Here is a 25,313-nt window from a genome sequence, read left to right as displayed (position 1 = left end):
ATTAAGCGATCATACTTTTGCAAATATAAAATGACACTTTAGCGTCGTAAAGACGAGCAGAGCAAATGGCAGCGGTTGGAACTTGCACGACTTACCAGAAAGATCGTTGCGAGTTCGAATCTCTCGAGTTACCGCACGACACTATGATTGTTCAGTAAGACAATTCCATTATACAATTTCCCCACGTAATAAGAATCCGGCTTTTATTAGGGTGTAAGAAAAAGTGAAGTGTGTCAATGACATACCACACCCCAGCGAGAAGATGTCAAGAGGAGAGTTCTGAAGCTCTCAAAAACAAGGACATGATTTATATTTGTTAGAAAAATCTATGCTATCTCGAATGTTGGATTTCTGACAGTATTTAGACGAGGAAGTTAGCACTGAGGAGTTAGCACCGAGAAGTTGAGAAATCACAGACGTTCTGTCCTAAGTTACTCTTATTCTTTAATCTACCACTAGATACCATCACCTAGTACTTGGCCAGACCAGGACCTTCTTGCACCAGTTTCAAAATGTAAATTTAATATGAAAAGACAATCATTTATTATAGTTATTTTAACCAATTTTTAAGAAATATTTGCCATTATTTTGTGGATATTTTAACAAAAATTACCAAGCTATTCATGGAAGCTTTTGGCAAGTACTAGAACGTCAATTAAAGATATTCTGGGCAAAATTTGTCGTAAATGGTTTCATTTGATTTATATAAATTCTGGGTCCCGAATTGTAAAACATTACTTAGAGAAAGATGCTTTCGAGTATTGTCGCAATAACAGTATCTTCAGTTCTATCCACTGACACTTCAATGTATTCTGCTTGGTTTATAGATTACATTTCCCATAGATTTTCTTGAATTCTTGAATGATTCTTCTTGATTTGAAGATTTAAACAACTAAACATCTCTTATTTAGAATAGTATTGGAACATGCTGACTGAACATCTCCTCTTAAGCAAACCTTTCAATCTTAATAGCTAATTGTTGGGCTGTTTCTGATTTTTACTTCCGTATTTTTACTTTCTTATACTCAATACGTATTATAGTTTGCTGGTAAAGGTTAAGAAATGTCACCCAAAAACTGTGCATGAAGCCTCCTTCGTCCCAACAGCCCACAAGAGAGACACATGAAGGAAAACGGAATTGGTTGGTTTTAAATATAGTGTGGTGTACTAAAAATTTCTTCCGCCTTTACAACCAATTCGTGAAAGACACCATGGTGTGCACGGTACGGTTCAAAACCCATGCACAACAACAGTGTGTCCCCCATCTTCGGGGCCCCCGTGGAAAAAAAGAGAGAGTTCGTTTGAACCGTTTGGTCGATAAAATCGCGCGTCGCCGAACGCGAACCCAAATCCTGCCCAATTTCTTATCGCTTCTGCTGCCTTTCGTCGACGGTAAAGGCTGGTAACGGCAACGGGACTACGACTCGGTCTCAAGTGCGATTTTTGTTTTTTGTGGCACCCCGGACACCCCGTACGCCGCTGTGGAGAAGCCCGGGAAGTAGGTTTTTGGAGAATGATAATAAATCGCTGGCCAAACTCCTTGGTTGCGGCGAAAATATGGCCCCAAGACACGCGCTCACATGCGACCGAGGCAGAAAGGTAGGGAAAAGTATTTTTGCCGTAGTTTTGCGCCCAATCTTTCGTCGCCATTTTTTGGGGCTGGTTGCTTTTCGCTGCTGCTTCCGTGTGTATCGATCGTGTGGCCAGGTTCCGCCTCGTCGATATACCTACCCGGGCAGAAGCTTTTCTCTGCTTCTGGGTTCTGGGTTTTGATTTGCGTCGGGCGCGTGACCGAGAATGTTCACTTTCGTAGACCATGTCCTGTGGATGGAAGGGAAAGAGAAAGTGCCGAATGTGGTGCCACGTGCGTGAATGCATGTTCTAAGCAAATGGGCGGAAAGGTTACGCTAGTAAGCGAAGCATGCCATGAACATGATTCATCTGTAATGTGCAGGCACAGTTCGTTTCCCTTTACTATTGCGCAAGCAGTTTATTGATTTATGCTCGCATGAATGATGAAACTTTATTGCGCGATAATTTGCGCGTTTAGTGTGGCGAATGGGACATGTACTTCTTGGTCCAAGTGTCCGTTGTTTCAGGGGTCAATGTGTGAGAGAAGAGAAGCTTAATATATGCGCTTAAACAGCGCTAGAGTGGAGCAGCTCCGTGGTCAAGTTGTTAGCTGTTCAGTATAATACACCGGAGATTGTGGATGGAATCTCATGTAGACTATGGATCGAAGTAGACTATGGATCTCTCTCAAGTATATAAACCACAGGCATAGAGAGAGTACTACGAGAAACAGTGAGATTATAGGGCTCTCTGATAAGGTACTTCAGGCTAGTCCATCTAGGTAGCAGCAAGCATCACGTGCTTGTTGACGGCCAGATATGTCCATATTGGGGGGGACCTACCTTCCCTATTGTGACATCGTGCAAATGAACAATCATGTCAAAACAAATAAACGTTATGTGCGGACATAAATAACTCTCCCTGCAACCGGTTTGATTAGTTTTGAAAGAGTAGGGCTCTCTCTCTCTCATCTTGGCTAACGTTTGTTTTGGTAACGATAAAATCTTAACTTCATATCAGCATGTTACCGGTTTTTTTGTTTTGTTTTGGGGTTGAAGATCTTTTTTTGGTTTTGGTTTACTTCAAACACCCGAAAAGGGAAGAAAAAATGGCCCAAAAGTATGGGTGAAACTATACCTCTCCTACCGGGAGAAAGCTTTCTGCGATCGACACAGCACGATAAGCTAATGACGGCATGAGACACACCGTATCGTACCCATCTAGCAGAACCTTTTCACTCCATCGTACAATGATGCAAGAACCTCACAAAAAAAAACAAACAAACAAACAGCACCGGACAAGCAAGAAGACCCGAAGATCACAAGATCCATCATACCCCGGTGAAGTTTTCGGTCATGGGTGTGCGTACCGGGAAAAGGTTTTATTTGTTTCTCCCTGAGCACCCTGAACCACACGATCCAACTAATGTCTTGGTTGACGTTGAGCCGGTCAGGAAGAAAGGCTATCTGGTCTTGGTCGTGGAGAGATGTTTGCTGGCTGTATCAAGAATTTAGGTCAACCTAAAATGTATAAAGCGCCCGGTTGCGGCAATGATGTGTTTTAGTTTCTTTAGGCACTCCGGAACCAAGGTGGCCGGGTCGTTGTTAGTGCGATGTTTGTAAGACGGTGCGCGAAGCTGGCACTGCCCATGGCAGTGGCCATCGTTCTGATCGGACATCTCGCGAGTGCCGATCGGTTTCAGGACAACATCTTCTTCAACTACTACAACGCGTCCGGTGATTTGGTGCACGTGTACAATCTGGCCGAAAACAACACGTACGAGTACGATAAAGAGTGCCACCCGGGATCGAAGTTTGCCGTGGTCGTGTTCGGGTGGAAGATTGACTGTGACAAGTACTTCGTGCAGGATCTCATACGAAGTGAGCTGAGGAATAGTAGACGAGGTCGAAGGGGTTCTAACTCTTCCAACTCTCTTGCTTTCAGATCTAACCAAATATCGTGGAGGCTGTGTGATGTGCATGAACTATGATCGGTTCGCTCAGCTACCAACGTACACACGACTTCGTCGCAACTTCAAAGACATCCACGGGGTGCTTCGACAGAAGCTGGAATTTTTGGAACAGGAAGGCTTCAGTCCGGATGATGGATATCTCTACGGATTCAGCTTCGGAGCTCAGATGGTACTGGCCGCAGCCAAAGAGTACGGTACACGCAAGCTAAAGGAAATAGATGGTAATACAAATGCGGAACAACACAGCGACCTGCTGAAGACTAACACATTTGCTGTGCGTTCTTACAGTGTGTGACATCGTTGGAACCGGTTTTGATACAACGGACGTAAACGCACCGAATCATCGGACCGCTGCCAAGAACGTGCAGTGCATTCACACCAGCCGGAACTATGGCACTCGGCACAGAACCAGCTGCCACCAGGACTGGATTATGGGCGATTGCGGGATCAATCAACTGGCGGCACCATTATCGCCGTGGGGTTCGCACGGTGTCTGCACACTGCTGTACAACAGTGCCTTCGAGCATGAGTTCCTCGCCGGTGCCAAACCCGCCAACTGCACCGGCGAGTCCGAGGTTCGAACGTGGCCCGAAGGCTACAAGATGGGCTACAACGAGCAACGGAAGGCCACCGTAAGGGGGCAACTGTTTACGCCCACGTTCGCCAATTTCCCGTTCAACGTCAATGAGACGGCCGGCAGCAATACGACCACGGCGAGACCACCGCCGGCCAGCGCGAACGATGTCGAACAGTTTCCCGGCTTCGAATTCCGCTCAGCCGCGAACGAATTGGTGCTAGAGGAAGCGGATGATACGGTCGATTCGGGCACAGATGATGGCCAAGAACGCTAATGCCGAACGCTGGGTGCGCAAACGTTTAACGAACCGAAAAACGAATGCATTCCACGATTTGTCGCAAGTACCGCAAGCAGCATTGAGGTGACTACCAGCTGGGAAGCGCTTGGATGTGGAGCATTGGGTGGATCATTTGATGCCTTTTTTTTCTCTCTCTTTCCCTCTATTACGTGGCGTCCGGTGTGGTTGTTGGTTGTTCATTGATTAGTTGTGGTTGAAATCATTTGGCGGATTTTTGCTACTGCATAAATGGCGAATGCCTGAAACAGTCAAACCGCATTTGCTCCAGGGAAGCGTATAGAATAGAATTATACTTTTATTCAACTACAAATAAAAAATACCTTAAACATCCGCTAGAGTTTATCAACTAATTGGATAAAGGAAGTAAAGTAAAGGAAATGATTGATCCACAGTTAAAATCTTTGATGTTTAAGTACACATTTTATCTTCTCCTTCGTGGAGAGATCATATGGCATTGCGTCTCTACCTCCGGTCTGGTACACTGAAGGCTGTAGTTCAAATCCTATCCAAAGCCCCAGTAAAAATTATCTTTTCCTCCAAGTACAACAGAGACAATATTATCTCCACGTTATCCTTCTTTATATTAGTAACCTGGTTTGGTCAGGGCTGATTGAAGCCACCACTCCTCCACTCCCCACCGCTTTAAGAGAACTCTCTTTCTCTCTACAGCTGACACAAATTATTTTTTACGTCCTCTGATGTTCGCAAATTGAAATACTATACTTAAATGAAAATTTACTCATTAAACATTATAAAGAGAGTCATTAGCACCGTAATCGCTTAAGTATGAGGGAATTACCAACCATTTACAACGACTATCCGAATGTACGGACCTTTCGCCTCTTTGAACCACACGAAAGCGACACATGTGCATGGGGGTTGCATGTCCGGCACAATGCCGCATATGGTCTTAAGTACTAATGAGCTGCACATATCATGCTCGTTGCCGCAGCCCGATGTCCCCGGGAGAATTTATTCGTCATTTTTCAGGCGATTACGCGACCCAACAGCAAATAATAAAAATAGCAAAGCAAAGCAAATCGATTCAGACAGGCGCACACATACGCATGTGTGTCTGTACCATGGACACCTCCAATGCTCCACCGCATGGACGCAGCGGTGGTGCGAAGTCAAATCCGCTTTTGGCACCGTGCCCGAGACGGGTCTGACTCATTCGCGATGATGTCGTCGCTCGGGTTGGCTAAACTGTGGGCCGTGGACCCAAACCGTAGGCTGCTGGTGCCCGTTTCCGATTTGCCGTTTTTTTGTTGTTGTCGTATTAGGCTCATTTATGTGATTTTTTCGTCTTTCTACCTAATGCAATGGGGTGGTTTTTTCATCTTTCTCTTCATCTCTTATGGTTTGTCGCTCGCTCGTTCGCTCACATTCGCGCTTACACCAAACAAGGTCCACTGCCGATGATGTGCATATATAATTCGACCCACACACTCCACTGGCAGGTCGCCGCCACATGCACTGTGGATGTTGGAATTCATGAAGTTTGGACGCAAAACCTGAAGAAAGTACAGCTCTAGCTAATAAGATATCATAAAAATGAAGTTCGTTTGAATGCTGCCAAGAGAACCAAGACAAAACTTTTCGAATAAATTTGGGAATTTCCTGAGGTTTTTTGGTCCACAACTAAACTGCAGACATAAAGCAAGCTTCAGAGCCAAATTTCTTCCGATTCAATTGCGTAAGGCTAATTGGAAAAGCGCCAGTGCTGCAATAATCTCAAATCGGACGAAGTTAGTCACTATCGTTCCCATAGTGTTCCCAGCAAACCGGTCCCGCTCACGGACGTCCCGCGCCAAAGCCGGAATACAGCCAGAACCATGTCTATTGTCTTCTCACTTATGCGTCCCTCGGCGACCGGTGACGACTTTAAACACCCCCGCAAGAAGGCAAGCAGGTTCCGATCCGATCTGCCACCTACGACCTGCCCTGGAGAGCCCAGGTCCCCAGACTCCACTGCGACAGGCTATGACCTCATGGAAAACGGTACGGAAAAAGAGAGCGAGAGCATTGCCGGCCAAAACGGTGCTGAGCGCATGAATATCCTGCAATCCTTTGACCTGGTTTCCATAAAAGGCAAATATCTGCCGCCGCAACGGTGTGTCGCTCGGTGGCTCGATTGCGCGATTCAACCCTCTCCACCAGGGCAGGTGGGAGGATGGTTATGTTTTTATGTTTCAATATGTTTTTCACCACTCTGTCTCTCTCTCTCTCTCTCGCGTGGTACGAGTTGGAGCTGAATGCAGGATCTCCAAATCTCCTAAATCATCTCGTACGCAAACTCAGTTCCAGTAGGCCTCCTTATTTTGAGGGGCAAGACCGGTTGCGTCTGCGGAGGTTGTTTTTGTTGTTAGGTCTGGGCTTTTCCTCGGCATGGCTTGGTGTACGACTGTGAGGATGTGGATAATATGTTGAGAGATGCCCAGCCAGCAGGCTGATGTTCTATTATGAATGCATCTTACCATTACTGCGTATAGAAAATCATGATATCTTCGTAATCCACAAAGAGCTTTTACGTTGTATGTATAGCTATATTACGTCAACTTATTATTTTTGTTGGTGTTTATAAAATAAATGCATGTTAAACGTCGATTTGTATTTACAAAATAAATAGAACTGCCGTTAAATTATTGAAATCAAATATAGATTTACAAATAAATACGCCGTACACGAGCGAATGCAAACAAGATGATATTTCAATTGAATAGACGACTGAGATACAAAAAAAAACTCATTAATGAAAAAAAGAAAGGCACACTGCAAAAATAGCCTTGCCGAATAGGCTTTTTATTTCTCCTGTTGTTTTTGTTTATTCGCCAAATTATAAAACTATGCACACAACTGTATTGCATCGGCAAACCGCTTCACGCACACCTACATTCTTTGCCGGTACGGCTTCATAGTGTGCGTTCCATCCCCGCTATTGCGTTCACACGCACACATCTTACCACATCCGAACACGATCCGAATGACTCAATTTAATCGATTTTAACGAATAAATCCTATTTATTCGATCGAGAACCGTTGTGCACCGGATCGAACCGATTGAAAATAATGTCAAAATGATGTTTGCCGCGGAAATAGCTATTTTTCCTTCAACAAAAATCGATATTAATTCTACACGTCGGACGATGTCGGGTGCCATCACACAACACACACTCACACACTGTTGCTGCCGTCGCGTAGCGGTCAGGTGGTGGTGTGCGTGAGCACAGTAGCGTCGTGAAAGCGGTACAGCCGTGCGTTAATATAAAGCGTACATGGGGCGTTGTCGAAGAGCAAAAAGCGATACCTGCCATTCCGAGAAGCTTATTTCGCGTGTCTTCGTCGAGCAGAGCAGACGTCTAATCCGTCAGAGCCCCAGCTAGTGGTGTGTGAAGCGAGAAAAAAAAGGTCCCCCTACTCAGTGTGTGAAAATTTGTTCTGTGTGTTCTCCGCAATCAGGTGAACCTCGCGTGGTGTATTTTAGTGCAAATTGATTTTTGCCTCCCGAAAGTTCCAAATAACATTTCACCCTCAAAATGAGAGAAATCGTTCACATTCAGGCCGGCCAGTGCGGAAACCAGATTGGTGCTAAGGTAAGTGTGCGCGTTGGACGATATGCCACGACGAGATTCGGATGTGGGAGATGATGTGTGGCCCCAGGCATATTGAGTCTGGCGAAACGTCGTTTTGGAAAAACGGAGTGTGTGTAATTAGGGACCAGTAAAAGATGAAATTTTAAAGTTCGATTGTGAAAAGTAATGAACTCTCTTCCTCCCCCAAAAAAAGAGTGTGTGTGGGGCACGTGGAAAAAGACACTTAACAAAATGGTGATTGCACAGATGGTGTGGGGCGACTCATGCGAAATATGAGAGTGATGTGAACATTTTTGCTTTAAACTCTGACGCGCCGACTTTTTTGGCATTATTTATTGTTAAAAAATGTGTACTTTTCCATGCGAAATTGGTGTGCTTTATGGTGTGAAACGTCAGGCCATATTTGTCCGCAACATTTCCTGAGGCTACTGAGATCGCCATGATCCGGGGAAAAAGCGCAGAAAAAGAAAAAGCGATAGAAAAGTGCACTAAATTGCTAATATTTCCTTTTTGTTCTCCGTGTCCATCAGCCGCGCCACACACACAGTGTGTGTGTGTGCTGTGTGGGGCTCTATTCTGTGCAAAGTTTTTTTTTGTTGGTTCGGTTGTGTTTCAATCAAACGCTTCCGGTTCGCGCGTTTGTTAACCTTTTTCCTCGCTGCCACTTTGCTGTTCCCCCCGGCTGTTGTGTTTGTACCGAGTCGAAAGAGGAACTGCAGAAAATACACAACACCGCCCCGGCCCGTGGATGGAAAAACTGTAGAAGCGTGTAATTTTCCATCTACACTTTGCTTTCCAATTTTGTTCTGTGTCGGGTCGGGCTCCGGTAATGGGTAGCGGCCATTTTGGCAAATGTTCTCGCTTTTTTCGCAGCACTTTTTTTTCTGTGCGCCTCAGGAGATGCTCGTTTTATAAGTGGAAAAGTGTGATGTAAAAAAGTTGAGACTAAAGGAATTTTGTTGTTGGAACACGGAGCAACTTGTTTCTATTTGTCCAAGGAACTCGAGGACACAAAGTGCGCAAGCGTCATTTTTTTGGGGGAGGAATAACTTTTTGAGTCATCGGTTGGGAAATTGTTTTAATAATCAGAAAATTCAGAGGCATATTCATTGAAGAAATCGGGTAATGAAATCTAAATTTCCTAAAAGAACCGTCACTATTGTTTCACCGGCATCACACCACTTCCAGCCTTAACCGTGAAGCCATTTTTATTTTAACGGTTTTTGTGCGTATAATGGAGAGCGAAGAATCATACAGCGTGGTGTGTACGCATGTGTGTGTTAGTGACCATCATTGTCCTATGTAGTGGAAGGGGAAATAAGAAGGATGCGAAGCAAAAAGACGGAAAAAACAGATGTCTAGCATTTATTCCCGAACCGCACCACAGGAAGAGACCAAGTAGAGGAAAAAGAAAAGCGCTGTTTATATGTATGCGTGTACAAAATGATCGGTTGGGTTTCAAAAAATTCAAAGTAGGCTTGTTTAACTACTTCTGTTACCAAGGAGACAAGGGAGGAATGTGATATCAAGGGCGTCACTAGAAAAATGCGCTCAGAATGATGAATTAATGCTGTACAAAAATTGGTACAAGCTTAGAGAAATATCACTAATATTAGTATTGGTATTAACACACCCGTTGTACGCAAGAATTTGCCACGAAGCATCCATATATTGGGAGTTTTTAAAACGCAATGAAGAGAAGCCAAAGAACGCGAATCATATTAATTCACATCGTTCGTTTTGTGTGTTTCTGTGGGGAGAACCAGGTGAATTAGCATATTTATTTCACCCTCCAAGAAGAAACACCATTCTTTTTCTCCAGCTCTATTAATGAACCCCCCCGCTCGACGAGAACGACAGCCGGCCATGTTTGAAGAATAACAATTTCGAAACACCACGTATAGTATCGCATCCACGGAGTTTCGGGTATTTAAGTTGGCAAGATTAAGAACCGCGCGCCAGCTTAGAAGATCACGCTTGTTGAAACGCGAGCGATATTCTGTATGCTTCCCTGCAAACTTTCGCTTGTGTGTGCGTAAGTTTGAACCGTCATTTGTGGCATGGTGGGGAATGCGCGAAGTAAAGAGAAAAACGTAACCGGCTTTGTGTGTAGACACACTCAAAAAAAAAAAAACAATTACACATTTCGCCGATAATGCGTGCGCCCCCTGTGAGCGTGTGCGTGTATTGGTGTGCAACGCGCTCTAAACATCGCGAAGCCGAAACAAATTTCCGTTAAATTCAAACATCCAAGCGGCAGATGGCCCTTCGACGCATATAACTGTCATTTGAGGTGATTTCGAAAAGCGTTACGTTTGACGTTTCGAGTAACGCGTGTTAGAGTTACTTTGCCTATTCTGCGTTTCCTATGCGTATAATGTTTATTAAGGCGAGGAACAATTTCCTTCAAATTATCGAGCTTGTGGAGTTGTTCTCCTTATACAAGAGTATCGATGTCGGATAAGATAAATTTGGATCGTTTTCAGATCACATTTCATTGCCTTGCCTTAATGTGTACCGTGTGTGAAAAGCGTGATCTTTTCCTGGTTGAACTCAACTTTCAGCCACGGTTGAAGGAAAAGGAGGAACACACGGCCGGAGTATTTATCTTCACGCTCGAGGTTTTTCTTCTGTGCCGTGCACCATCCACACCACCATCGTCATCCAACAATTAGCTTTTTCGCCTCATCTCACACCAGCCGGGATGCTGTCTACGTTGCATGGCACCTCTAACACGATCTTCATTCGCGCGCAGACAGCCCCTCATCCGTTATCCATTTCCCTCGCGTTAAATTTTATGACCAAAGACAGATATTTTTAATTCGTGTGATACACAGGAGAAGAGACGCAATGGGAAAAGAGGAGACCAAGGGGTGCAATTAAACATTTTCCATTCGAAAATCGATTGCTGTTTTTTTCCTTCCTGGGTCCTTCTAAAAATAGAAGAAAAGAGCATCATCAGGAAAAGCAATCTTTTCTAAATAGGAGAAAACGAAACTAATCCCTCTCTCCTACCGAATGTTGATGGGCGCTGTTCCGTGTTTTCCCCAAATGGTGTCAATTTGTCAAGTATCATCCAGGGCCGCGACATGGGCAGCGTGTTCTGGTGTTCTGACTTGCTCTTTTGGGTGTTAATGGTTTAAGCCGCCGTCAGGAACATTTCCTTCTCTAGAAGGAAGATCGTCTGTTTTTTGGATGTGCATCTCTCCAAAACCTAGAGTATGATGTTGTTTTCCTTTCGGTTGTTCCCCATTTGATGATGCAAGCACGTTTTCTTAGAAGACGTGAAAAATTATCACCTTTTTTGTTGGGTGCGCTACATGTAGTGAGCGAGTGCGTTGGACGGCTTTTCTCCACCGAAAGTACAGTTCCTTTTGGGTGTGTGTCTAGCTCAGGGAACCGAAGGTTCTAATTCCATCCAGCGTTGTTGGTAAACCTTTTCCCCGTGGCGTTTTCTAATTTTAGACAAGGGAACTAATCCGTAATCCGCTTGCCTTCTTCTGTTCGCGTGTGTTTATGGTGTTAGCTCCACAAAATAGCTCATAATATAGCATTCAAGCGAATGCAAGATCACCGACGGCGAGGCGAGAAGGACCACCATCCTAACTTTCTGCTCTATTTCTTATCGAGGTGTTTGTGTGTGGAACGAGAAGAGACCGTTGCCTTTTCTTCCTACAGTTAAACGATCACGTGGAGAGGTAATTTTGAATTGTGTTCGCCCGTGTGGTACACGAAGAAAATCGATCAAGAAGTAATTTAAGCACACCAGTGTGTGGAGGGGTATGTGTGGTGACCACCACCACCAGCACGGTTTTCTCACGCACGAACAGCGCAGAGTCAGCAATGCATTTCGAATTTCACTCCCAGAAACGGAAAAAAACGTATTCCAGTGCCGAAGCCGGGAATGCTGATGAAAATCGCAATTGGAATAGGCTCTAAGGGTCTTTGTTACACGCGAACGTGTGTCCGAAGGTGGCAAACATAGCCTTGAAAACCCTCGTGCGAATTGAAGAAATGCGAAGATATGTTAAATCTCTTTTAGAAGTGAAAGATAAAGCAATAGCTGCATGAATGTAAGTACTTCATTACGGTCACACTCTCTTTAAAATCACCCTTTTTAATGCTGTTCTTGCACTTTTAGACCTGTTTTTTGGGGGCACCAACTATTTTCTGTGGAAAGTCATTCTGCATGTTTTGCTGTGGCGGAATGGGAGATTTCGAATCTTCTTTTGGCCATCGAAATTTACTAAGTAAAGCAAAGCGACCGAAAATAGTCGTGAAGCGAGTGCGGAAGTTCCTAGGTATTGCTGCAACGACGATGTTGGCCCCAAAAAAGAAAAATCGTGGCACTTCAAATAGAGGGAAAAAGGCACAACAAGAAGAATGCTGCACCGATCACAAATCCAAAACGGGGGGGAAGAGTTGTCGGCCTTTGCATCTTCCTACACTCACTTCAACCATCCCACCACAACACCACACCCAACAAGGGGGAATGGAATGTGTGCGCATTTTGCCACTCGGCTTCTTTAATGGGCCTCCTAGGTTAGGTGTAAACCTTGAGCGCAGCCCCCGTTCGTGTGTGTGTGTTTGAGAGAGAGACTGCCTAGAGAGATGCCTAACCCTTTGCAAGTGGGTGCTTTTTGGCACAGATCGACCCCACACTTTTCCACAGCCACTTCGCGTTGGAATGTCGTTTCTGAAATGGGGAGGTGGGTTGTATTGTCGGTGGGCTGTGCGTGTGCTTGTTGGGAATGGATCCCGTTTTTTCCCCGGTTCGCGCGCTATCCGATTCCCGTAAGTAAGCAGCGGCAGCAGCAGCAGCTAGTTAGCCAGTGAGGCGTAGCGATCGTACTTCCCCCTAACCGGTGCGGCAGCAGTTAGTCGTCGATGCAAGAAGGAAAAGGTACCCAACCGAAGCCACGTCGTCGTCGTCGTCGTCTTCTCGCGTGCTTGAAGTTGGCGTACGCGAAGCCACGTTTCATTGGACAAAAGAAACGCTGAATTCCGCTCTTCGCCGATCCGATGGTTTTTTGATGGTGGTGGTGGTGGTGGTTGTGTTGAAGTTCATGGACACAGAGCGAAGGAAAAACGCACACAACAAACATCCCAACGCGAGATGCGCGCATGGATATAACAGTACTTTCTCTCAACCTGCGCCGCCGACAGAGGGCTTTTTTGTGGACGAACAGATCACCATGATCGCCTTTTTTTGTAAAAATGATGATGCAGTTGGATGTTCTTCTTGTTCTCTGTGCGAAGACTTCTTTCCTCATCTTGCATGTTCTTGAATCATTTACCTGTTTGGGATGGATATAGGAGTTACATTTATATGAACGAACTCTCGTCCCACTGTCCGATGTGTTTCAGGAGCTCCGAAATATTTCATTTAGGAATAGAATTCTTCAAACGAATTGAGCACAAAAGTAGAATAGTTGGACCATTTGGAAACTTTCTTACCTTTCCGGAAGAAACTGAAATACCTTTCGTGTCGGCAATGATTGGTATGTGGCAGCACACAACACAAGAGAGCTTGACCCGCTTCCAGAGCTTCACGCTAAAATATATATCGGTCCATGGAAAGTTAAAGTGTGCGTTCTCCATGATGGATTGAGCCAAGAGTTGGAATGTCATGAATGGGGGAGGGGACACCCAGCATCATTGCCATATAATAGTTCTTCAACAACATTCCATTTTGTTGTTGTGGTCAACATGTTGCCCTATAAACAACTTATATTCATGACGGGGTTATACGTTTCGTACTTGCATTACGCTTGCAATAGCCTTCTCATTGTAATTTTATTTTCACATTGCTGAGAATTGTCTAAGGAAGAGTCTTGAATTCAAACGAACGGACAAACGCTGTTCCACTGTTCCATTCAAACGACTTTTATCGGTTCGTGCCACTTCTTTATCGAAAGTGATGGGAACTTTCCGAACTATTCGCATAAGATCATCTAAAGCCCGAGAAAAGGGATTGAATGGTTAACCCCAAGTTGTGTTGCGCTGGTGGACAACTTGGACAATTTTATTTTCCATCTGCGTGCGATGATGGTTGGTGTGCTCTCCATAAGAAAAAAAGGTGTAAAAAACATTCCTAAGTAAAATTTGATTTGGCGCACGATCTCTTTACAAGACCCCCACCCGGAACTAAGTCGCCCGTGTGCCCTTTTCTCGATTTTATACGTCGGAATGGGAACAACAAACTTTCCGACCGTAGCAGCAAAAAGCTTCATTTTGTTTGTGTTTCATCTGGTGTGGTGATGATGATGGTGCCGGGTTTTGAGAAATGAATGCGTTTTCATGGGGTGCGCATTTGCTTGAATAATCCGACCAAAATAGCGGTGCTTTGAAGCGCGAGTTCCCGGAATATTCTTCTACCGCTACGTCGAGAGCTCTCCTCTACACGTCAGATGTCTTTTTCAGCGGTGAAACTGTAACGTCATTGCATTTACAAATATAATCCTACATTTTTCTTATTAGTCGCGATTTCTCTGCAGGGAAGATTAAGAAAAATAAGTGTCGTTTCTTGACCTAGTCTGGCACGCGGGTTCACTCATCTTACGCCCGGCGGTAGTACTTACGTCAAACAAGAAATGGATGACTTCCTCGCATATGTGTTGTAACAGTGGCAGACAGTATTTATTAGAATAATATATTTCAGCTTGTTTTATTTCAAACATGCATGGTGGAACGCGTTGCTCAAATTATCTGACAAGGCGCCCACAAGGAAAATCCCAATAAACACATCATCATTCTACCGTTTAACCGGCGTTGTGGTAGCCAAGTGCGCATGTTTTACCGGCTTTTTGCTACAGTCGGTTCCTTCTACAATCGCATGAAAAGAGAAGGGAAAGAAGACGAGAAGCCGTGGTGTGACGCGCATGTGCAATGAAAAGGGGTTTCTCGTTGAAAGGGTTTGATTCATACACGTGATATGTTAAAAAGACTTGCACATCCATCATCCCCAACCTTTTTGTGATGGGGGGGGGGGGGGTGAGACGGTGTGAGGAACGCATATCGTCTGGTGGGTCTGTCTATTGACTCTTCCCTCATTAATCCCCCCCTCCCCGGGTGGGTAGTATGTCTGTTCTGAAAGTTTCATTTCTTGGAAGATGTTGCAAGAAAAACGAAACTATTCATATAAACCCTTACACACATCCCCCCCTTTCTCACAAGCCGCAAGTAATCGAAGCGAGAAGCAGTGCAAAAATCCAGTGCAACACGAAACAGGAAGCTGACGCGCGGTGGTGGAGAAGGGGGATCATCGGGTATGAGGAGGGGATGAATATTGCTTTTTAAATAAACCGATTATCTCACTCAACCGAGCGTTGCGAAATGATGCATTCCTTTCGTTCAATAATCTTTCGGGATGATGAACTCGCATAAGAAAAAAAAAGTTGGTATTATTTGCATCCGAAGGAAAGGAGGGAGCTGGTGAAGTATTATGGGGTGTTTCCTTTTACCATACTTCACCCCTTGGTAACAACAGCGACCACAACAGGAAGGATGCAAGACCGCAAAATCGATCGTTGCGAATTTTATGCAAAGAAAAATCTTGAGTGGTTGTGCAATAAATCCATTCTGAGAGATTTAAGAGTGTGTTTTGGTACATATAAATTCAATAAGGTGGGAGAATAGTTTGATAAATATTATTTATTGAATAAATATTTTAATTACGAAATAACATTTCAGACACGAAGAGCCGATCATGAGGAAACTAGGTGGGTCACAGAAATATGACACTTTCAACTCTGAAGGTCGTCGACAGAGTGTCCTTTTACTGTAAAGGATTAATTTCATTATTGACCAAATCAACGTGGCATAAATAATAAATTTTGTTAAAGCCAAGGGGAGGCTCCAGAATAGAGAAGAAGTAAGAACAGGAACACCTGAATGCGATGCTGTAATTATTGTGCGTCTTTTAATTATAAAAAGAAATCCCATCATGATGAGTGGACGTAAGGAATTGGGAACTCCCCGGTGAAAGTAAAAATTCAGGGCAGCAGCAAAATGAACGGAATATTTCGACAATGTATTAAGTGACCATGTTTCGCTTATTGCTCCGGTTTATGGTTTACTTTTCTTTTTGCGCAAATCAATTGAAAAGGATAAAACGAGTATGTACAATTGTTGTAACAGGAAGAGACAATAGCGTGAGGAGGGAAAAGCACCCCCAAAACTGGAAATCGCCCCGTATAAGGAACAAACAGGTCCATATATTCCAGTGTCTAGAGATATAGAGACACCCCCTTGTACGGAGTGAAGTACATGTTGTGTATGTGTGTCACCCTATTTGTACAAAAACAACTGATACGGTGTATTACCATTCGTAAATGTAAGAATGGGTGGGTAACCACGCGTTATTTTATTTTACTTGCGTTCCCCTCCATGTCTAGTGTTGTCACGATGGGTGTGGTATATTTACATTTAAATCGGTCAACCTACGGGAATGATTGGGGGGAGACTAATTGCATGTATCAGTCTGCCAGGGATAAAATTTGTTTCTGAATTTGTAATTCGTTCAATATTGATTTTAAGAAGCAATATCTTTTATTTCAAAATGTTGAATGATGCTGAACCCTTCCAGTGTGACGTCAAATTTTGTGTAAGCAATAGTTTGTATCTTGTACAATAACTCCTCTTATCCAATTGTAGAGCTTGTCCCTGTATGGTGATAGTAAAGAACCGGAAGAAACAACTGTACCCCGTTCGGGCAAAATGACTTCCTGTAGCAGGAATTATCTTCGAACCAAGTGAGGTTAATCGGAAAACCATAAATGGATGATCATTTGTGTCGTCGTCGTTGAGACCACACCCCATCATAAGTTTGAACGGTTGTTTGAAAAAGTAAAGCCGATTCAACACGATTTTCCTATTCTTTTCTAGCAGGGGGCATCTTGAAGAATCGAACCTCCTCTCGTATTAGTTCCTCTACGCCGTGAAGGAAAATCGACGAAGCGTGTTAGAATTCGTGTATGGGGAGCTTATCATGTTGTTCCACGTGAAAAGGAAGAATGATGATGTGCACCTCCAAAAAGCATAACTATTCGGGCGTTTCCTTCATCTATAAGCGTTGTGTTTGGGTGCAGAATGGTTTAGTAGGCCCCCAGAACCATGTCCGCTTATGGAGGATTTTTAATTTAGAACACCCAAGCGCTTACAATATTATGCTCACGAAGCGCAACCGGCGCGTGGTTTTGTGTTGTTATCCGCTAAAGATGGACAAGACATGAAGTGTACGGCCTTGGTTGGTGCGTTATCTTGTGCCCCCCCCCCATCCATCCTCAATACCCAGCGGCATTGTTTGTTCTTTTTTTTGTAATTTTATGCTCCTGCAGTATAAAAATCGTTTAATTGGGTTTTCGTAACTGTAGATTGTTGTGTGTAGTGGCTTTGGTTTGGTGGTGGGTATTGTTAGATTTATGGTGCCCGTGTGTGGAGTATCCCATAAAAGAGCATACAAGTCTAATGATTTCTAATTTATTTTCAAACAGATAAATGTGTGGCGGCTTCGTTCACGCTTCGTTTTGTTCCCTTACGGAAACGATATTTCACCGCCACCGAAGGTGGGGCTTTTTTTGGGGGCCTTTTTCTTCGGTCGCAAACAGAGCAAATTGTAGTTCTCGAATACCTTTCGCGCTCCGGTTTTGTTGTCTCCTTTGCTGCGCTGCTGCCCTTAATTAGATCCGTTTCCGTTTCATCAACTCTTTTTTTTCCTTCGATGCCCCGCTGTGTTTGTTGGGGGTTCCTTTGGCTATAATTTTTATTTCTCAATTATACACAACACCACTTCCCAGTTCCTTTCACCGAAAATAAAAATACGAACTTTCATATGTGTGTTTATGAGCGTGGCAATTAGGAAGAAAAGAATTTCCTCGCGTGATATGGGGTTTTTGTCGCGCGTGGGTGTGCTGTAAATATATCCGGAGTTGTTGAATGGTGTGGAACACATTTCCTCCCCCCAAAACCACGAAGAAAACAGAAAAGCCGAATGCATTTTTTCCATTAAACCGAGCAGAGTCAACCGCGTCTCCTCACTCCCTGGTTCAGGCTGGAGGGAAAATAGTAAATAAAATTATTATCCGATTTAACAACAATCCCCCCACCAAAATTCAATCAATAAGGCGCACGAAAATTGGCAGGATGAAGAAACAAAGGGAACAATTTTTTGTGGAGGAGGCGCATAAAATCCGAAAGTTTGTTCTCCTTCATTGGGCGGGCGGGTGGTGGTGTCCGCGCTTGTGGGTTTTGAGCGTGTAACACAATAAGAGAAGCTGATTACTACTGTGCCGCTAGAGCTAATTGCCCTGATTGATGCCTCGTGCATCGGCAAAGCGTTTGTTGCGCGCGCGCGCGCCCTCTCCGGCGGGTTGCAGTATTTGAAATTCCTATTTGATGGGAAGTGCATCTTCACGCGGAATGGAAAGGAAAAGCTTTATAATGTGTAATGCCCGGGGGCGGTCAATTCAATTGGAAGGCAACCGTCTCTCGTGTGCATTTCCGAAGGTAAAGAAGGAATAGGATGTAATCAAATGGTAGGAAAATTATTACTGTTTAACCAAACCCCCCTCTCTCCGCCTCCTTAATTGATTCCGAAAGTGGTCGATTTGGGAGCAGATAGGAAGATGTGAAGGTTTAGAGAAGAGGAGAAGGGTGTGGTAAGAGAGGGACCCTCAACTCTTCTCTCTCTCGGAAAGCTGAAGTATCTATAATGTGTGTGGTGATGCTTGTTGAAAACTATTTCCATCAAAATGCAACCAAAAATAAGAGTCGACGACTGTGGGGGGCCCTATTACCATCTTGGATAAGAAGCACCGGCCTCTGCTGCCGTCTGTCTCAGCGTCACGGACGGATGGACGGATGAGACACACCGTCGTCTCTTGCGGTGTGCAGTTGTGATGATGAGACGTTGCAATCATCATGTCTTGCGCACACAATCCAGAGGTCACACGAAATATAATGCAACGAAAGTGGACTTTCACCTAGGGTTGATAAACGTAGAGGGATGATGTTCCTCACAAACGGGGAAACAACAAGGCAGGGAAGCCGAAACCTATAATTGACATGAAGTTTTTAAACTGCGCGGTGACGCCGAGAGAGCTCACCCCCTGTATTTGTGTATGTGAATAATGGAAAGCCCATCCATACCCAATACAATGTGTTGTAGTTTGCAATTTCGGCGTTCTTCGGAGTTTTCTCCAACCTCTCCTCCTTAATGTGTCTCATGATTTCTCCAATGGGTGCGTTTTTTTTTGTGCCGGGCCTCTCGTGTGTGAGAAATGGTAATGAAATTATATTCCTCAGATTGCATCGCCGGCCGGTATCGGAAAGCAGAAAGCGCCCCCCTCCAGGCATATTGTGCTGCATTTCGATTATTGGCTTCTCTCTCTTTGAGGTTAGGTTTGTTTGATGACCGGAAAATGGGACAAAAAAAAAAGAACACAACGGCACAAGTGACAGGTGCTCCTTTCCATCTTGATCATATGCGTGTGCGTGTGGAGATGCCAACACTACTCTATGATTGGGGGTTGGGTTGTTCGGGGTGTCAGTGATGTATGGGGGCACACCAAAAATAAATAAGCATTTTTCACCCCGTCACTTCCGGGGGAGGGGGACCCTACAGGCCGCGCGTCTTGGCAGCGAAAAACAGAAATTCATGAGTAATGATGATATATTTGTGAAAGGGCGTGTGGAGTGAATGACTCCAGCAATTGGAAAGCGCGCACAACACGGACGTCGTGTGTGAGTGTGTAATGAGGAGAAGGAAAAACGGTCAATCTTTAATTTTTTGAAGCATTGAGAGTATTTGGATATTTTAAGTGTCTATAATGCTATCTTCTTTCCATTCGAGTTCCGCCCGTATATCCCATTTTGCATGAGCTCCGAGCTCCTCCCCATCCGAGCTAGAATGCAGACGATGGATGTGACGACCCCAGCACATTTCACAATCTTCCGAATAAAGAGCTTCATTTTCCGTTGCTGACCCACAACTGCCCTCTCCCTACAAGTGATTGTAGAATGAAGTCACACGTCACCCCCGTTACACATTATCAATCAAAGTTAATTAGAGACGAGCGTTATCGCTATTACAGCTGAAAGAACTTCCGCGATAAAGAGATATGGATATGAAAACTTCTCAGAAAATATTATCTTGAGGGGTCTCAACATTATATTTATCCCTATTATATCAAATGGTTATCACCGGCCTTGTCTAAAAAAATACCGTTGAATATTATATGCATAAGAAAAACCTCCCACTCTCTCAGATAACTTTGTTGCGATGTGAAACCGCGGGGTCGTCTGAGACATGTGCGCTAGCCCCTTGCGTCATCTTATCATTAACCCGCCTGCCCTTTTATAACGCCTGTTTATTTTAAGTGATTTACTACGAAGCTAAACTGTTTTCTGCTTCGAGTATTTTGCGACATATGTGTGCGATGAAACAGTGTTTTAAAGTCATATCGTCTCTTATCAAGACGGGGGCCTAATTTGTTGCTTTCTTCTTCTTTAAATGATGATAGATAAGCACACTAAAATAATTTGTGAGTGCATCACACACAGTTGTAGTAGGCGGGAAATAAATTGAAAATAGAGAAAAAAAGATTCTTAATTGCTTGTGTTTTTATTGTTGCTTTTAACGAGGCAATCTTTCTCGATCGTTTTTTTTCATTTTTATTAGTAACCTTCAAAGAATTGTGTCATATAAAGTGCATGCTGCTGCGTCTTCCAGATCATGCGTGTGTGTACTTATTAGATCACGCTACCGCACTGGTGTTGTTGTTGCCCTGGTTGCTTGGATGGTTTACTATTATTACTGGCTCATGATCATTTGACAGCATTGAAGAGCACTCCTCGTATATGCGTGTGTAGGAAAAAGAAAACAACTTACTCTCGTGCGCGTTTGTATGGGACGTGGTGATGGTGGACACATGATAACGATCGCTGACAACGAAGAACTCCTCAAACACAACATTGTGCCTTTCGCCGCAGGGTGTGTGTCGTGTCAGTCCACACGCGGCTTGTGTATGCACATTCCATTTGCGCTTAAACGCACAATTGAGTTGACAAGCTGTGGTGTGTGTGTGTGCGTATGCGTGCGTGCGTATGAGAGCTAAATTATCGCGGATGACATCATCGCGAGCAAGAAGGTATCGCATCGCCGCGCGCCACCAACAGTCATCATCATAAAGTTCCAACGGAAATCCGGCATCTCTTCTTTAGCGCGCGGGTCGTGCCGTTTTTTTCTTTTGCTACGGGCTGTGTACGTTAAAGCGTTGCTAAAATGGCGGGTGAGAATGTTTTTGTAAAAGTAGCGTGGAAAAATATAATCTTTCTTGGTTTTTTTACACTACATTTGTTTAAGCCGCGAAGTTTTGAGGGCACACTCACACGCTCACAGAGAAATGTTTGGGAAAACGACTTTTGCAGCAAATTTTCAATTTTTTCCCCCTTAAAGTGCCACGTCAACTTGTAGTAGTATATTTGCCTGTGGCTGTATGCAAATTTGGGCAAGTAGTTTGTTGTGCGCCTCTGTTGTTTGCGTGTTTTGCTTCAGTGCGCTGCTGCGCGCTGGTGTGTGGTGGGAATATGGTTTTCTCCATCTATGGACATCCGTGCGCGGTGTGGCCCTCGCCTTTACAAACAAGAGTGGGAACCACTGCCAAAAACTCACACTGCTACCGGTACAAGACACGGAAAAAAATTCATATAAAAAGTGAATTTCAAAAATAGTACCAATTCGCTTATTTATTTAAAACTGGCATATACTGATTTATACGGTACCGGAGGTTAAGCTGTGTGCCATAAACAAATGTGAAGCCTTTTCTTGTGTGTTATGCTTTGGCACCCCCCGGGAGGAAGATGGCGGTGATGATGTTATGAGAACGCGGGGGTCACATTTTATAGGCGGCTGGCTTTCTATATAATGCAGCTGCTGCGTTTCCCATGCTCTCTTGGTGGGTCCCATTTCCTTATGTCCGCAGCAGTGCCTTCGAAAAAATCATCTTCGAAGCAGAAAAAACCATAGTGAGAGAGGGACCGGAATCAGGTTGCCACAACACAAACCGTGTGGCGTTGCGGAGCAAAAAAAAAGCGACCCTCGTCGTACCCCAATGAAATAGAGGGGTGTTTTGGTTGGGGATATTTATCGGGGGGAGGATGAGATGGGGCTGTGTTGTGGAGTGAGGCTCCGTTATAACGTACATTAGCGATAGGGCGAGACCATTTTCGCCTGGCCTCCGTAAATGGGCGATCATTCTTGAATTGAGGCTATCTTTTTTTTTCCACACTATTGGGGACTATTGATGTGTTCTAGTTGGAGTCGGAATCCCGCGTATTCTCGAATGTCGATTGCCGTATTCTTAGCTCCATTATGTGGTGGGCAGTTGATGTTGTGGTGGTGGTCTACATTTTCGTTCGTCAAAAGGTGAATACTCCCTTGAAGCCTTCGTTTTTAACCTCAATTACCTTCTAAAAAAGGACAAAATCCACTAGGAGTGTGTGTGGAAGGTTGCTCGCTCGGTGGTACTAATTATATCCCCTAAATAAATATCAGTGACCCCAAGAACACCCGGCCGAACGATTCCTTCGGAAGATAATCTTCCTTTCGCCTTGCGACAGAATGTCGCCGCCATGAAGAACGAACCTCCCGCGAGTCCTCGAGACATTATGACTCACCAGATTTACCAACTTTTTGTACTGAGAGGGGTCCCTAATGGGAGGACAAGGAGGACCCCCTGGAGGCAAAAGTGTGTTGAGGGGAAGTTCATCGTCCTGAATTTCTCGCCTCACGGCCGCCGCATGGTGTGGTGTGGTGGTACACGAGTCTTTGTTGTTGTGTGCATGTTCCAAGGCACTCTATCGTCCTTTCTGGTGCGCGCTGCTGAGCATGCGCTGTTAGATCCTCTCCGTGTACAACTCGTGGGGGGACAGAGGAATCTAACGAATAACTTTCAACACTCGTATCTCAAATCTCGATGCTTTCTGGCTATCAGTTGCTTGGAGAAGAAGTGAGCTCCACGAAATTGTGTGGTAGGAGTGTATTGATCCATCCAACCTATGGCAGACCTTTCGATTCTCACGACCATATGCGACACAGCTCTCTCTCCTCTGCATATCTTGCCGCTTTATACTCGTCCTACTTTGAGGTGGGATTTGATTACTGGGACGCTAGAAGGCCTCTCGGCGTGTATAAATACACCATTGAACAGTCCGTCGTCCCACCATGATGAAATATTCACCCAGACGGTGATGGGAACGGCGCCAAAAGGAGAAGCGCGCGCCCTCGGTGGGCTATTAGGTTTCAACCGATTTTAATATATTGCCCACCTTCCTGCCAATGAGAACAAAGAAAGGGGCTCCAGTTCCCGATAGAGGTGGGTAGAGCGGTAGGGTGAAGGGAGGGATCCATGTAAACTACTGCGTATGTGGCAAATAAAACGTTCAGTCCCTTTTCCGGGCCGCGTCACTTCCGGCCATATTGCATGACTCATCGTGAGCTTTTGGGGGCATTGAGTTGTCCTGAAAGGATATGTAGGGGGCGCATATTATATGACTCATCGTAGGCAATCAACACACTCCGTTCCAACATCGTTCGAATACACATGTGACAGCATTATCGCACTGTGTTTAGCTTATATGGAAATTAATGTTACCCATTGCTTCTCCTCTCTCTCTTGTCCGCACAGTTCTGGGAAATTATCTCCGATGAGCACGGCATTGATGCGACCGGTGGATACCATGGCGATTCAGATCTGCAGCTAGAGCGCATCAACGTGTACTACAATGAAGCGTCCGGTGGCAAGTACGTGCCCCGTGCCGTACTGGTCGATCTGGAACCGGGCACCATGGATTCGGTCCGCTCGGGCCCATTCGGACAGATCTTCCGCCCGGACAACTTCGTGTTCGGACAGTCGGGCGCCGGTAACAACTGGGCCAAGGGTCACTATACCGAGGGTGCCGAACTGGTCGACTCCGTGCTGGATGTGGTGCGCAAAGAGGCCGAATCGTGCGACTGCCTGCAGGGTTTCCAGCTGACGCATTCGCTCGGTGGCGGTACCGGTTCCGGCATGGGTACGCTGCTGATCTCGAAAATCCGTGAGGAGTACCCGGACCGCATCATGAACACATACTCCGTCGTCCCATCGCCAAAGGTATCGGATACCGTCGTCGAACCGTACAACGCTACCCTCTCCGTGCACCAGCTGGTCGAAAACACCGACGAGACGTACTGTATCGACAATGAAGCTCTCTATGACATCTGCTTCCGCACGCTGAAGCTGACGACACCGACATACGGCGATCTGAACCATCTCGTCTCGCTGACCATGTCCGGCGTTACCACCTGCCTGCGGTTCCCCGGTCAGCTGAACGCTGATCTGCGCAAGCTGGCCGTCAACATGGTGCCGTTCCCGCGTCTTCACTTCTTCATGCCCGGCTTCGCACCGCTGACGTCCCGCGGCTCGCAACAGTACCGCGCACTGACCGTGCCGGAGCTGACGCAACAGATGTTCGATGCCAAGAACATGATGGCCGCGTGCGATCCACGACATGGCCGCTACCTGACGGTTGCCGCCGTCTTCCGTGGACGCATGTCGATGAAGGAGGTCGACGAGCAGATGCTGAACATCCAGAACAAGAACAGCAGCTACTTCGTCGAGTGGATCCCGAACAACGTGAAGACCGCCGTCTGTGATATTCCGCCGCGAGGACTGAAGATGTCGGCCACCTTCATCGGTAACTCGACCGCCATCCAGGAGCTGTTCAAGCGCATCTCGGAACAGTTCACCGCTATGTTCCGTCGTAAGGCTTTCTTGCATTGGTACACCGGCGAGGGCATGGACGAGATGGAGTTCACCGAGGCGGAGAGCAACATGAACGATCTGGTGTCGGAGTACCAGCAGTACCAGGAAGCGACCGCCGACGAGGACGCCGAGTTCGACGAAGAGCAGGAGGCTGAGGTTGACGAGAACTAAGCTGCTTGTTCTCGCCCATCACAAAACCATCAGTCCCCCTTCCGGCCCCTTTCCTCTGTTGTGTCGTCCCCTTCTATCCCCCCCATATTTCCCTTCTTTCGTCCGTCATCTCAAGAAGCGCGAACCACCTCCCCCCATCCCGTTGTCTTTTTCGTCTCTCTGTCCGTCATCGTCCCCCATCTTTCGTCCCTGGTGCCTCATGAAAGCGTAGCTTCAGCAACAGCACAGTGTTAGAGCAGCAGTGTTAACAAGAGGACAGAAAGTTGCATTTTGTTTTTCCATCACACGCGCACCCTCTTTCTCTCGGTGTGACAGAGAGGAACTCCGA

General features: G+C 45.4%; 1 protein-coding gene and 1 pseudogene across 1 annotated transcript; both read left to right on the top strand.

Moving 5' to 3' along the window:
* The first annotated feature begins 3,122 nt into the window (after positions 1-3,122).
* On the top strand, positions 3,123-4,395 carry LOC128298828 (uncharacterized; annotated as a pseudogene).
* A 3,335-nt stretch (positions 4,396-7,730) lies between these two features.
* On the top strand, positions 7,731-25,204 carry LOC128298087 (tubulin beta-1 chain). Its single transcript, XM_053033820.1, has 2 exons — positions 7,731-8,012; positions 23,699-25,204. The coding sequence occupies exons 1-2, from the start codon at positions 7,956-7,958 to the stop codon at positions 24,983-24,985; spliced, it is 1,344 nt and encodes a 447-aa protein (XP_052889780.1). The 5' UTR covers positions 7,731-7,955; the 3' UTR covers positions 24,986-25,204.
* Positions 25,205-25,313: the final 109 nt, after the last annotated feature.

Source organism: Anopheles moucheti, chromosome 2 (assembly GCF_943734755.1).
Source record: "Anopheles moucheti chromosome 2, idAnoMoucSN_F20_07, whole genome shotgun sequence".
Lineage (NCBI taxonomy): Eukaryota > Metazoa > Arthropoda > Insecta > Diptera > Culicidae > Anopheles > Anopheles moucheti.
Note: the sequence above shows the minus strand (reverse complement) of the source record. Positions and strands in the feature narration are given on the sequence as shown.

Excerpts from the sequence above, each read along its gene's own strand:
- LOC128298087 (XM_053033820.1), top strand. The coding sequence starts at position 7,956 with ATGAGAGAAATCGTTCACATTCAGGCCGGCCAGTGCGGAAACCAGATT. Across the intron at positions 8,013-23,698 it reads GAAACCAGATTGGTGCTAAG|TTCTGGGAAATTATCTCCGA; the intron begins GTAAGTGTGCGC and ends TTGTCCGCACAG.